Source organism: Hyla sarda, chromosome 2 (assembly GCF_029499605.1).
Source record: "Hyla sarda isolate aHylSar1 chromosome 2, aHylSar1.hap1, whole genome shotgun sequence".
Taxonomy (NCBI): domain Eukaryota; kingdom Metazoa; phylum Chordata; class Amphibia; order Anura; family Hylidae; genus Hyla; species Hyla sarda.
Window position 1 is genome coordinate 140,421,115 of NC_079190.1, and position 14,787 is coordinate 140,435,901.

A 14,787-nucleotide genomic window follows, 5' to 3' on the forward strand; every position below is an offset into this window, starting at 1 on the left:
TGCTCCAAATTTATTAAATGGTCGCAGGGCATTTGATAAATTTTGTGAAGGTATACATTTTCTGAAGTTTCACTCTTCACACTCTAAGCTATGTCTGGGCCTGTGTAGTTTTGCGACTTTTTGCGGCGTTTTGCGACTTTTAAAAAAAGTCGCAATTGATAAATTCATTACCACTGCATAACAGTAACCTTAACAGCTGGTCTGTATGCACTTTAAAAAAAAAGTGTAAACCCAAAAATCGCAAAAAATAGCTGGTGGTGCAATACTGCGCCAAATGTACAACAAATATACACACAAAAACTGCTCAAAAAACAATGATAAATGCCCCCCATTATTCCTTTATTTTCTTTCTATCTTTTTAGTTTACTTCAAAATTTTATTCAATTGCATGAGATTAGGGGGGCCGCTTACTTATAAGAATGCTTTTAACAAAGGCAGTAGAGGGGCATTCACTGTACAATTTTGCTGAAAATGTTAAGCTATTCCAAGTAACAAATAAGTTAATTAAATTATAAAATAGGACAAGTAATGAGTAGAGACATGTTTTAATTTTGCATGCGCATCTGTGTTTTTCTAGTTCAGCTGTGCTTTCAAAGTGAGATTTATTTGTTTTGTGATTTGTTGTTATAACATATCTATGGGCTCATTAGAATTATTTTCAATATTTCATCAGTTGAAGCAGATATTTTGCAGACATTAGGTGCATGATAGAAACTGCATTTTTTGCACATGATTTTATTAAAATAACATGTAAACACCAACATAACAAATAACCATAGATAACAGATGCCAAAACTTAAATTCTTCCTCACTTCGCAATGTAGTCCTTAACCCCTTAACGACAATGGACGTAAATGTACGTCATGGTGACGTGGTACTTAGCGCACCATGACGTAAATTTACGCGCCACCATGATCGTGAGCACCGGAGCGGTGATCGCGTCATGCCCGGCAGGTCCCGGCTGCTATCAGCAGCCAGGGACCCGCCGGTAATGGCGGACATCCGCGATCACGCGGATGTCTGCCATTAACCCCTCAGATGCCGTGATCAATACAGATCACAGCATCTGCGGCAGTGGGGTACTCTGAATGGATGATCGGATCGCCCGCAGCTGTGCCGCGGCGATCCGATCATTCAGCATGGCGGCCAGAGGTCCCCTCAACTGGCTCCGGCCGTCTCCCGGGGTCTTCTGCTCTGGTCTGCGATCGAGCAGACCAGAGCAGAAGATGATCGATAATACTGAGCAGTGCTATGTCCTATACATAGCACTGAACAGTATTAGCAATCAACTGATTGCTATGAATAGTACCCTATGGGGACATAAAAAGTGTTAAAAAAAAAGTAAAAAAAAATTTAAATAAAAAAGTTAAAAAATGTGAAAAATCCCCTCCCCAATAAAAAAGTAAAACGTCAGTTTTTCCCATTTTACCCCCCAAAAAGCGTAAAAAAATTATTAATACACATATTTGGTATCGCCGCATGCGTAAAAGTCTGAACTATTAAAATATATTGTTAATTATCCCGTATGGTGAACGGCGTAAAGGTAAAAAAATAGAAAAAGGCCAAAATTGCAGCTTTTTTGTCACATTTTATTCTCCAAAATTTTTTTATAAAAAATTAATAAAAAGTAAAACCTAAGCAAAAGTGGTACTGCTAAAAACTACAGATCATGGCACAAAAAATGAGCCCTCGTATCGCCCCATATACGGAAAAATTAGAAAGTTATAGGTAGTCAAAATAGGGCAATTTCAAAAATACTAATTTTGTTAAAATGGTTTGAGATTTTTTTTAAAGCGGTACAATTATAGAAAAGCATGGGTATCATTTTAATCGTATTGACCCACAAAATAAAGAAAACATGTAATTTTTACCAGAAAGTATACAGCGTGAAAACAAAACCTTCCAAAATTTGCTAAATTGCGGTTTTCTTTTCAATTTTCCCAAATAAATAATATTTGTTTGGTTGCGTCGTACATTTTATGGCAAAAAAAGTGATGTCATTACAAAGTACAATTGGTGACACAAAAAACAAGCCCTTATATGGGTCTGTGGATGGAAATATAAGAGAGTTATGATTTTTAGAAGGCGAGGAGGAAAAAATGAAAATGCAAAAATAAAATTGGTCTCTTCCTTAAGGGCAAAAAGGGGTTAATGAGGTTTACTATGGAGAGGTGGTACTCTGCTCCTTGTATCTTTGCCTTCATGTCTGATGAATATAAGTCTATTTTAAATGGGCACTGTCACTTTAAAAACCTTTTTGACATGTTGTAGAGACATGTCAAAAGTTTTGAATGGGTGGGTCTGAGTTGGAAGAAGAGAGCATTAAGCGACACAAAATTACAATAAAAGTCTATAGGATTGTCTCTGTCAGCCGCACTTATCTCCCTGCTCGATCTAACAATTGGTCGGGGTCTAAAATAAAAACTCACACCCTGACAGATCAAACTTTGGCCCTGTCTCTTTTTTAAACTGACAGGTACACTTTCAACTATGCTATGTAAGAAAACTTACTTAGAAGGAAAACCAGCAGTCCTTAAATTAAAAAAACACTAATAGTAATGATACATTAGGGGGAACAAAAAAACAGAAACTGGCACCCAATCATAACTCAGCCTTTTATACCTTAAATAACTCTGGTTTCTAATTCTTAAAGTGGTACTCAGGTGGAAAACATGTTTTTTTTTTTTTTTTTTTTTTTTTTTAAATCAACTGTGCCAGAAAGTTAGACAGATTTTTAATTAATTCTATTAAAAAATATCTTAATCCTTCCAGTACTTATTGGCTGCTGAATACTAAAGAGGAAATTATTTTCTTTTTGGAACACAGTGTTCTCTGCTGACATCATGACCACAGTGCTCTCTGCTGACATTTCTGTCCATTTTAGGAACTGTCCAGAGCAGCATATGTTTTCTATGGGGATTTTCTCCTACTCTGGACAGTTCTTATAATGGGCAGAGGTGTTAGAAGAGAGCACCATGGTCATGATGTCAGCATGGAGCTCTGTGTTCCAAAAATGAAATAATTTCCTCTGTAGTATTCAGCAGCTAATAAGTACTGGAAGGATTAAGATTTTTAATTGAAGTAATTTACAAATCTGTTTAACTTTCTGGCACCAGTTGATAAAAAAAATAATACTTTTCCACCGGAGTACCCCTTTAAAAGGAAGAAGTTTGAAACAACTAGGATTCTTCTTTGAGCTTGCCTCCCTACCAAACTAAGTTATCAGGGGAGAAGGGCCTTGATAAAATAAGAGACCAATAACCAGATGGTCACTCAAACTAAGCTCCAAAGATCCTGTGCAGATGAGAATATCTATCAGAAGGTCAGCAATTACTACATCAGTGCCTCAATCTGGGCTTTATGGCATAGTGGCCAGAAAACAGCCTCTACTCAGTAGACATGAAGACCCACCTGGAGTTTCAGAAATGCACCTAAAGGATCCTCAAACTGTGATTGTGTGGTCTCATTAAACCAAAGTTGAACTATTTAGCCTTAATTCTTAGCATCAAATGGTCCAAGCATCAAAACTGCCCAGACTAAGCCAAATACCCACCTTCCAGACAATGACACTAAGCATACAGCCAAGACAACACAGGAGCTGCTTAGGGACAATTCTGTGAATGTTCTTGAGTGGCTCATCCAGAACCCTGCCTTGAACCCAGCCAAATATCTTTGGAGAGAGGTGACATTGGCTTCAACCAAATGTTCCGACTCAACTTGAAAGAACATGAGAGGATTTGAAAGAAGGAATGTTAGGAAATCCCCAAATTCAGGTGTGCCAACCCTGTGGCATCATACCCAAGAAGACCAGAGGCTGCACTTGCTGCCAAAGGTAATTCTACTAAGTGCCAAAAAAAAAGGTTCTGAATTTCAGTTTTTCCATTTAATAAATTACAACAATTTCTAAAATTCTGTTTTCACATACTCTTTATGGGGAGTTCAGGGTTGATGAAAGAATCATACGTATAACAATTGTATAGCATAATTGATATTCATTATAGCAGAGATTCTACAAATGAGTAGCCACTGCAGGCCAGAGAAAAAACCTGCACTGTACTGTCCAACAACCCAAATTTATAAAATGTCAAAGCTTTGGAATCACTAAAACAAAAGCAAATGACTCAAAGAAACCTATTGAACCCCAGCCGTACCATTCAGGACCCTGAGTCCTTCTGAAGATGCTGCTTGTTTGAGTGCCTGCTCTGCTTGCTCTCTTCGTTTTGTCTCAAATTCCAAGGCTTCTTGCAATTTCCTTTTTGCCTTCTTTTCTTTCTTCAGTCTTTTTTGAATTATTGCTAAAACAGGAAACATCCGTTTAATTACTATGTGGTTATTGTCAAGTCGTGCTACAGTATTCCAGTCATATACTGAGAGAACAGAAAATCCTGTGAACTGCACTTAACCTATATTCTTAATTTAGAAATGCACAAGAATCCAAAGAAACCTAAAGCATGATCTGTTTTCACTTACAAAGGGAAAATGTACATGTAGTGTTTGTATGAAAAGGAAACATATATAATAACATAACAGCATTCAGTCTAAAATGTATGTGAATCATTTTGCCTGATTTGCCAGTTCAGTGTTTCACCAGCCCATACAACATACTTAGGGAATTGATCATCCCACTATTTTCGTTAGGTAAAGCCGCACAGTTCTATGACTGGCCATGTGGTTTGGAGGGTTAACTATAGTTAATGTAGCTATTTAAAGGCTATGAGCACATTTGAAAATCCCCTTTTCTAATCTTGCTTTGTATTTCTTATAGTGTATAAACACTCTTTCCATAGGGTTTTTATTAAACATATACCAGCAATTATGATAACAGACTTACAATCTGGTTACAATTGTAAGATGGATGCTTACACCTCTTTGGTTATCATACTAAAAACTAATTTGCTTATTCAATCATAAATGTAATATAATACTTTAGGGAAAAGTCAAAGAATGACCATATCATAACATGTAAGGCTGTGTTCACCTATGTGAGGCATAGGTGAACTCAGCCTAGATATGAACGCAACTGATGCCACAACTGATGACGAGTTGTCATCACTTGTATGGTATCTGGCGTCCATTGTTTTTGGATGCCGGACAGAGGAACTCAGCAAGCTGCTCACCGGTGTGTCCAACCATCCAACATCAAAATTGAGATGCCGGATGATTGTGAACTTCCCCATTCAAAAACTATGCTGGATGCTGATATATGTGAACCCAGCCTTACAATACAGTGATATCCCACAGACACCAGAGGGATCACAGAAATAACCCAGCTCATCAGCTCCAGCAGTTAATTTCCCTTAGAAAGCAAACAGATAACATTCAGAAGTGATGTCCAGAGCTTGGATGAGAAACCATCATTCTTCTTTATTGAAAAACCTCATAAACCTTCCATAATCTGTTTCTAAACATGTGTAAACCTATGTGTTCCAAGTGTATCAAACGCTCTTACTTGTGGCACATTTACTAATGTTTAGAAACGGACTATGGATGATTTTTGAAGTTTTTCAATAAAGAATGTAGTGGTTTATCATCCAAGTGTATGAACAATCAATTTTAATTATATTATTGATGTTTATCACTAATCATTGTGCAAATAAATAAGGCCTAGTATAGTTTGGAATATTATAAGCACTTATAAGCAATAATATTTGAGCAACTGGGCCTTTGTCTTGCATAGTAACATGCATTGAAATCTACTAGATAGATAAAAGTTTGATTTATGGGACTCTTAGGCCATGTTCACATGGCGGGAAACACGTGTGGACACTGAATAATCCGGTGGCCGATAGGACTGCTCGGAAATGCGCTGTCTCATAGACTGCAATGCATTTCCAAGCGAAATCTACAAAAAGAATAGACAAGTCTATTCTCTTTATGGATGCCGGAATTGGGATTTCCGTGGCAGAAACATCTGCTGCGGAAATTCCATCGTGTGAACAGTGCAGCAAAATCTTATTTATATTCCAGCAGAATGTCAGTGCGGAATTCTGCCGTGTGAACATATCCATACAAACCATGTTACTGCCTTTGAGTAGTACTAGCACTAAAGATATTTACAGGCAGGAACTGGACTTACCACTTTAAGCAGTGGCAAATCCTGGTTAAGTCCTCAAGTATCGGTGAATAGCCAGCACTATTATTCTCTGATAATTTCAGACTGCTGGACTTGCCAATGCTTAGGCTAAGTCCACTTTGGCATTGTGCTCCATCCCATTAAGGGTCCAAACAGCCCCATAAATGGGTCACAGCACAATGGACTCCACCGGTTCCAGGCAGATCCTATGGACTTGAATGGGGTTCATCGGAGATTAGGTAGTTTACTGGAGAAAAAAAAATAGTGCATGTACTATTTTATTCTCAGTGAAAACTGGCAGAATTGCCAATGTGGCTCCACATAGCAAGGCCCAATGGCAATGTGAACTTAGCTTTAAAGTGGCAAGTCCAAGTTCTACCTGCAATTATCTTTAACACAAGCGCTAGTTGTGAGTGATAAAACAGCGTGTGCAAGGAGACTCAGAATTCACCCAATACCATTATCAGTTATACAGGGTGGGACTGTGTAGAGGAGGTCAAGTAGAGGTCGGAACTGCAGGTAAGCATTGGGGCCCGAGGACCAGGTAAATACAATGTAAAGAAGAAAGGGTCCCGACACTCAAGATTCTTGCTTAATCTTTGTCTTTCTTCATGCAATAGACAGCATAGCATACATCACAGTATGCATTACACCTCAACAGCCTTTATCAACTGTGTACAGGTATCAGTTAGGACGCAGCTTATATACAACATCTGACTCACAGATACAACGTCATCACAATTAGTACTATCATTCTAAACACATGAATGAAAAAAGAAAAAAAGGAAAAACTTTTAAACACAGTAATTATTTGTCAATACTTGATTCTGAGCGATAATATGATTCTGAGCGAAGATCCTTTCAGAATAGAGATTCAATTCACTCTCTGTAGAAAAAATAAAATAAGGGGAGTATCGTTAACCCATGCATGACATACAATGTCCGTGTCAGTGTAACAGTTGTGATAGTTCCTAGTCGCGGTTCAAGCCGCGCGGTTACAGGTGAATACAAAATGCTTCTTTGCGCACAAGTAACTTTCTAATATCAACTCCTATCCTTGGTTGTATTACTTAATCTATGATTTAATATTGTAGCTGTGCTATAGAGTTGTTTTTATTCTTAAAGTGAGCTGGAATGCGGTCTCCTACATGTTGGGTGGTCTCTCAACGTATAGGAGACTGCAAGGACATTTAACCTCTTAAGGACCCAGGACGTATGGGTACGTCCTGCGATATAACGCGGGGTCACGCGGTGACCCCGCATCATATCGCGGCGGGCCCCGCGTGAAGCCAGGACCCGCCTCTAATAGCGCGCGGCACTGATCGCTGTGCCGCGCGCTATTGACCCTTTAGCCGCGCGCTCAAAGCTGAGCCGCGCAGCTAAAAATGAAAGTGAAAGTTGCCGGTTAGCTCAGGGAGCTGTTCGGGATCGCCGCGGTATAATCGCGGCATCCCGAACAGCTGTAGCACAGGAGGAGGTCTTCTTACCTTCTCCTGTGCTGTCCGATCGCCGAATGAATGCTTCAAGCCTGAGATCCAGGCTTGAGCATTCAATCGCCGAAAACACTGATTGATCCATTCCTATGGAGATGGATCAATCAGTGTAAAAGATCAGTACATTCAATATTATAGCCCCCTATAGGAGCTATAATATTGCATAAGAAAAGTGTAAAAAAATCATTAACCCTTTCAATTATCCCTTCCCCTAATAAAAGTTTGAATCACCCGGCTTTTCCAAAAATAAAAATAAAACATTATGTAAATAATAATAAAAATAAACATATGTGGTATCGCCGCGTGCGACAATGTCCGAATTATAAAAATATTCCACTTTTTAAACCGCTCATTCAATGGCGTACGCGCAAAAAAATTCCAAAGTCCAAAATAGCGCATTTTTGATCACTTTTTATACCACAAAAAAGTGAATAAAAAGTGATCAAAAAGTCTGATCAGAACAAAAATGGTACTGATAAAAGCTTCAGATGACGGTGCAAAAAATGAGTCCTCAAAGCGCCCTGAAAACAGAAAAATAAAAAAGTTATAGGGGTCAAAAGATGACCATTTTAAACGTATAAATTTTCCTGCATGTATTCATGATTTTTTTCGGAAGTGATACAAATGCAAACCTATACAAGTAGGGTATCATTTTAACCATATGGACCTACAGAATAAAGATAAGGTATCATTTTTGACAAAAAATGTACTGCGTAAAAACAGAAGCCCCCAAAAGTTACAAAATAGTGTTTTTTCATCAATTTTGTCGCACATTGATTTTTTTTCCCGTTTCACCGTAGATTTTTGGGTAAAATGACTAATGTCATTACAAAGTAGAATTAGTGACGCAAAAATTAAGCCATTATATATAATTTTAGGTGATAATTTTTAAGAGTTATGATTTTTTAAAGTTAAGGAGGAAAAATTGAAAATGAAAAAACGGAAAAAGCCCGGGTCCTTAAGGGGTTAATAAGGTACACTACATTGCATGAATGACAGGTGAAGAATTTGGTGACATGAAATTTTCTACTAGTGTGTGGGTGTTAAATTTGATTACCCTTGATGACATTGCTGCACAGTTCAAACACGGGAATGTACCCGTGAGTTTTGTACCTAAAGGTTTGTCTGCTTTTCTGTTTCCCTCCTATGTCTGCTCTTATTAGAGTATCTTTAAAGGGGTATTCCGGGCCCAAACTTTTTTTATATATATATATATATATATATATATATATATATATCAACTGGCTCCGGAAAGTTAAACAGATTTGTAAATTACTTCTATTAAAAAATCTTAATCCTTCCAATAGTTATTAGCTTCTGAAGTTGAATTGCTGTTTTCTATCTAACTGCTTTCTGATGACTCACGTCCCGGGAGCTGTGCAGCTCCTATGGGGATATTTTCCCATCATGCACAGCTCCCGGGACGTGACATCATCATTGAGCAGTTAGAAAGAAAACTTCAGAAGCTAATAACTATTGGAAGGATTAAGATTTTTTTAATAGAAGTAATTTACAAATCTGTTTAACTTTCCGGAGCCAGTTGATATATAAAAAAAAAAGTTTTTGCATGGAATACCCCTTTAATGTTCCTAGCACGTTTGTTGCAGATTAGTGGGGGAGGGGGGTTAAATTCCTCTATGCGATGGTACAATTTCTTGAGTATGTGCCAATAATTCCTTACAATGCCATCTATTTTAGACAAAAGGGGGTAATAGGTTCTGATAAATTGGATCATTTTAGTGTCTTTATTGTGAATCTGTCTCACTTGGGGAGGGGAGGAAGGATATAGTGCTTTTTTTAGGGTAACCCCTCTCAGTTAATTCAATCTAATTTATTTTAGTTTGGGGTCTGTTAATATTCTTTCTACTCTAATTTTTTTTGGAAACGGGAATTTACTTTTTCACTGACGGAGGGTGGCACTGGTATAATAAAGCAGGCTATTTTTTATCTGTAGGCTTCCGGTATAAATCTGTACATCTGCCCCCTCTCCCCTTTTTTTGGACCAATGTGTCTAAAAAACTCACTTTAGACTGATCTGCTGTCATTGTAAATTTTTGTTCCATTTGGGAGGGGCCACGTCCATCACTGGATGAATTTTTTGCCTTCATTAATAGTGTGAGACTGGAACTAAAATTTCCAATGACAGCAGATTAGTCTAAGGTGAGTTTTTTAGACACACTGGTCCAAAAAACGGGAGAGGGGGCTTATGTACAGATTTATACCGGAAGCCTACAGATAAAAATAGCCTGCTTCATTATACAAGTGCCCAACCTCCGTCAGTGAAAAAGTCAATTCCCATTTCCCAAAAAAAGAAAGTAGAAAGAATAGTGACAGACCCCAAACTAAAAGAAATTAGATTGAATATAAATTCACTGAGAGGGGTTACCCTAAAAAAGCACTATACACTACCTCCCCTCCCCAAGAGAGACAGATTCACAATAAAGACACTAAAATTATTCCCTTTATCAGAACCTATAATCCCCTTTTGTCTAAAATAGATGGCATTATAATAGAGGAATTTAAGACCCCCCCCCCCCCCCCCGCACTAATCTGCAACAAATGTCCTAGGAACATTAAAGATACAAAACGCATGGGTACATTCCCGTGTTTGATTTGTGCCCAATGCAGCAATGTCATCAAGGGTAATCAAATTACACACCCACACACTGGTAGAAAATTTCCTGTAACCAGATTCTTCACCTGTCAGTCACGCAATGTAGTGTACCTTATTAAATGTCCGTGCAGTCTCCTATACATTGGAGAGACCACCCAACATGTGGGAGACCGCATTAGTCAAGCAATAGGTGCCAAAATCTTCTTCTTCCAATTCCAGCTCACTTTAAGAATAAAAACCACTCTATAGCACAGCTACATTATCAAGTCATAGATGAAGTAATACAACCAAGTAGAGGAGGTGATATAAAAAAGTTACTTGTGCGCAAAGAAGCATTTTGGATTCACTGGAGACCCTGGAACCGTGCGGCTAGAACCGTGACTATGAACTGTAACACTGACACGGACATTGTATGTCATGTATGGGTTAATGATACTCACCTTATTTTATTTTTTCTACAGAGAGTGAACTGAATCTCCATTCTGAAAGGATCTTTGCTCAGAATCATACAAGCATTGACAAGTATTTACTGTGTTTAAAAGTTTTTCCTTTTTCATTCATGTGTTTAGAATGATAGTACTAATTGTGATGACGTTGTATCTGTGAGTTAGATGTTGTATATAAGATGCGTCCTAACTGATACCTGTACACAGTTAATAAAGGCTGGTGAACCGTAACCTGTACTGTGATGTATGCTATGCTGTCTATTGCATGAAAAAAGACAAAGATTAAGCAAGAATCTTGAGTGTCGGGACCTTTTCTTCTTTACATTGGACTGCTGCAATTGGCCACTGTCTACAGCAGTTTCCCAACCAGTGTGCCCTCAGCTGTTAACCTCTTGGGGATGTACGCCCTTAAGGACCCAAGGCGTACCTGTATGCCCGTGGGCATAACGTGCCACTGCCTGGGGGGGTCCTGAGACCAGCAATCTGTGGCGATTCTGGGTCATATGGGTCTCCGGAAAATAAGGGGGATCGGGGCTGTCCAAGACACCCCCGATTCCCCTGAAGGGATAGGAGTGAGATGTCAGTAGCTACCGACCAATAGCAGATCAGGGGTAGGGGGGGTTACAGTTCTTTTAAGTTTTTTAACCCCCTTTAACCGCTGAAAGGACAGTTACCCCACTCTGCCCGGACTACCGTGGGTGGGCAGAGCGGGGTAACTGTCCTTTCAGCGGTTAAAGGTTGTTAAAAAATTACAACATATGGTAGTTTTGCAACAGCTGGAGGAACTCTGGTTGTGAAAAACTGGTCTACAACTTCACAGATAAAAGTCCAATAAGATCCACCAATGCTTTCTAATATTAAAGTCATGGCCGTAAGTGTTGGCACCCCTGAAATTTTTCTAGAAAATGAAGTATTTCTCACAGAAAAGGATTGCAGTAACACATGTTCTGCTATACACATGTTTATTCCCTTTGTGTGTATTGGAGCTAAACCCAAAAATGGAGGAAAAAATGCAAATTGGACATTATGTCACACCAAACTCCAAAAATGGGCTGGACAAAATTATTGGCACCCTTTCAAAATTGTGGAAAAATAAGATTGTTTCAAGCATATGATGCTCCTCTAAACTCACCTGGAGCAAGTAACAGGTGTGGGCAATATAAAAATCACACCTGAAAGCAGATACAAAGGAGAGAAGTTCACTTAGTATTTGCATTGTCTGTCTGTGTGTGCCATACTAAGCATGGACAACTGAAAGAGGAGAAGAGAACTGTCTGAGGACTTGAGAACCAAAATTGTGAAAAAAATATCCACAATCTCAAGGTTACAAGTCCATCTCTAGAAATCTATATTTGCCTTTGTCCACAGTGCGCAACATTATCAAGAAGTTTGCAACCCATGGCACTGTAGCTAATCTCCCTGGGCGTGGACGGAGAACAAAAATTAACAAAAGGTGTCAATGCAGGATAGTCTGGATGGTGGATAAGCAGCCCCAAACAAGTTCCAAAGATATTCAAGCTGTCCTGCAGGCTCAAAGAGCATCAGTGTCAGCGCAAACTATCTGTCGACATTTAAATTAAATGAAACGCTATTGCAGGAAACCCAGGAGGACCCCACAGAGACATAAAAAAGCTAGACTACATTTTGCCAAAATGAACTTCAGTAAGCTAAAATCCTTCTGGGAAAACATCTTGTGGACAGAAGAGACCAAGATAGAGCTTTTTGATAAGGTACATCATTCTACTGTTTACTGAAAATGGAATGAGGCCTACAAAGAAAAGAACACAGTACCTACTGTGAAATATGGTGGAGGTTCCATGAAGTTTTGGGATGTTTTGCTGCTCCTGGCACTGGGTGCCTTGAATGTGTGCAAGGCATCATGAAATCTGAGGATTACCAACGGAGTTTGAGTCACACTGTATAGCCTAGTGTCAGAAAGCTGGCTTTACGTCCAAGCTCTTGAGTCTTCCAGCAGGACAATGACCCCAAACATACGTCAAAAAGCACCCAGAAATGGATGGCAACAAAGCGCTGGAGAGTTCTGAAGTGGCCAGCAATGAGTCCAGATCTAAATCCAATTGAACACCTGTGGAGAGATCTTAAAGGGGTATGCCAGGCCAAAACGTTTTTTTATATATCAACTGGCTCCGGAAAGTTAAACAGATTTGTAAATTACTTCTATTAAAAAATCTTAATCCTTCCAATAGTTATTAGCTTCTGAAGTTGAGTTGCTGTTTTCTGTCTAACTGCTTTCTAATGACTCACGTCCCAGGAGCTGTGCAGCTCCTATGGGGATATTTTCCCATCATGCACAGCTCCCGGGACGTGACATCATCATTGAGCAGTTAGACAGAAAACTTCAGAAGCTAATAACTATTGGAAGGATTAAGATTTTTTTATATAAGTAATTTACAAATCTGTTTAACTTTCCGGAGCCAGTTGATATATAAAAAAAAGTTTTTGCCTGGAATACCCCTTTAAAATTGCTTTTGGGAAAAGGCACCCTTCCAATAAGAGAGACCTGGAGCAGTTTGCAAAGGAAGAGTGGTCCAACAATCCGGCTGAGAGGTGTAAGAAGCTTATTGATGGTTATAGGAAGCGACTGATTTCAGGGTGTGCAACCAAATATTAAATTAAGGGTGCCAATAATTTTGTCCAGCCCATTTTTGGAGTTTGTTGTGACATTATGTCCAATTTGCATTTTTTTCCTCCCTTTTTTGGTTTAGTTCCAATACACACAAAAGGAATAAACATGTGTATAACAAAACATATGTTACTGCAATCCTTTTCTGTGAGAAATACTTCATTTTCTTGAAAAATTTCAGGGGTGCCAACATACTGCCATGACTGTATAACTGTGTATATATATATATATATATATATATATATATATATATATATATTATATTCACACATACACACCCAGATCTATACAGACCGAAACAGTAAACACATACAATACAAATAAAGCATACACATACCTCTGTTCTTTTGTTCTACCGCTAATTGTTTTTCTAGGGTTTCCCTCAATTCTCGTTCCCTGAATAGCTCCATCTTTAGCTCTGTCTTTTCCATCTGTACCTGTTTCTCTTGCGCTCTTGCATTATCTATTGCAACCTTTAACAAACCCTGCAAAATAAATGAGCATTACTGTCAATATATTGAACATCCAAATAGACAAGCACTATGGATTATATACTGCATGCAAGAAAAGGAACTCATTGATACATTATTACTGTCCCAGTAGATATTACAGAAATATTTCACAGTACTGCACACTACCTAAATCATACTATACTATAAAGAATAGAAAATTCAAGTTTTTGAGTAGCAAAAAAATTAAGAGGGAGATTTATCATTGTTGTCTTTGGAAAGTTAGTTTTGAAGTCATTTTTTTTGCTTTGGTTTTGCTTATGTGCGACATATTTATCATACTATCAATGGGGGTTGATACATTTGGCGCACATAAGCAAAGAAACATAAATCACTTTAGAACACCATTTTGCATGATTCCTCCTCTCGTCGGCTACTATTCTGCACAAAAAGCTGCAGGTGCTACTTTATGCGCCCCCACAAAAGTCGCAAAAAAGGTTGTTTAGGTGCATGTGCAACACTTTGTACACCCGCAGTAAGCAACAAAAAAGCTCTAAATGCAAAGATAAATCTCCCCCAAAGAGAAAACACTGAACCACTTCCGACTGACTGATGTGGGACAGTAACACATGGTCACATACATTTACTGTAATATGGAAATACAAGAAGAAGCAATGCCCCTGATCACAGATAGAGGCATTTTACTAAAGATGCATCTACACATTCAGTTTGTGATGCACACAGGAGTGGATACAAAATTATGGAAAATATAAGAGCCTATGCATTTGGGTATTTGATGCTCCTATCCTATGGTAGGGGACCTACACTATATCTCATTTCATGGGAGGCATACAAAAGGCTTTTGTGTCTTGCGCTGTTAGATGTGTTCATTTCTTTTCAAGGAATAAAATGACTTCATACATTCTGCAACCAACAGAGCCAGTACAGTAGTATAGCAGGAGAATGCATGCAACACTTTGTGCACCCGCAGTAAGCAACAAAAAAGCTCTAAATGCAATGTACTGCCTAACTGTGCAAACAGTTGTGTTGATCTTCTTTCATACATTT

The 14,787-nt window shown here is 38.5% G+C and overlaps 1 protein-coding gene across 7 annotated transcripts in view; it reads right to left on the minus strand.

Moving 5' to 3' along the window:
• DACH1 (dachshund family transcription factor 1) overlaps positions 1-14,787 on the minus strand; it is a 372,863-nt gene that overhangs the window by 20,082 nt on the left and 337,994 nt on the right. For 6 of the 7 annotated variants that reach the window (XM_056555495.1, XM_056555492.1, XM_056555499.1 and 3 more), the window contains 2 exons: positions 13,608-13,755; positions 4,152-4,295 (listed from right to left, as the gene is read on the minus strand). In XM_056555495.1, coding sequence (XP_056411470.1) covers positions 4,152-4,295; positions 13,608-13,755 — 292 coding nt within the window. The remainder of the gene's footprint in view (positions 1-4,151; positions 4,296-13,607; positions 13,756-14,787) is intronic. The other variant, XM_056555493.1, reaches the window with a different exon arrangement.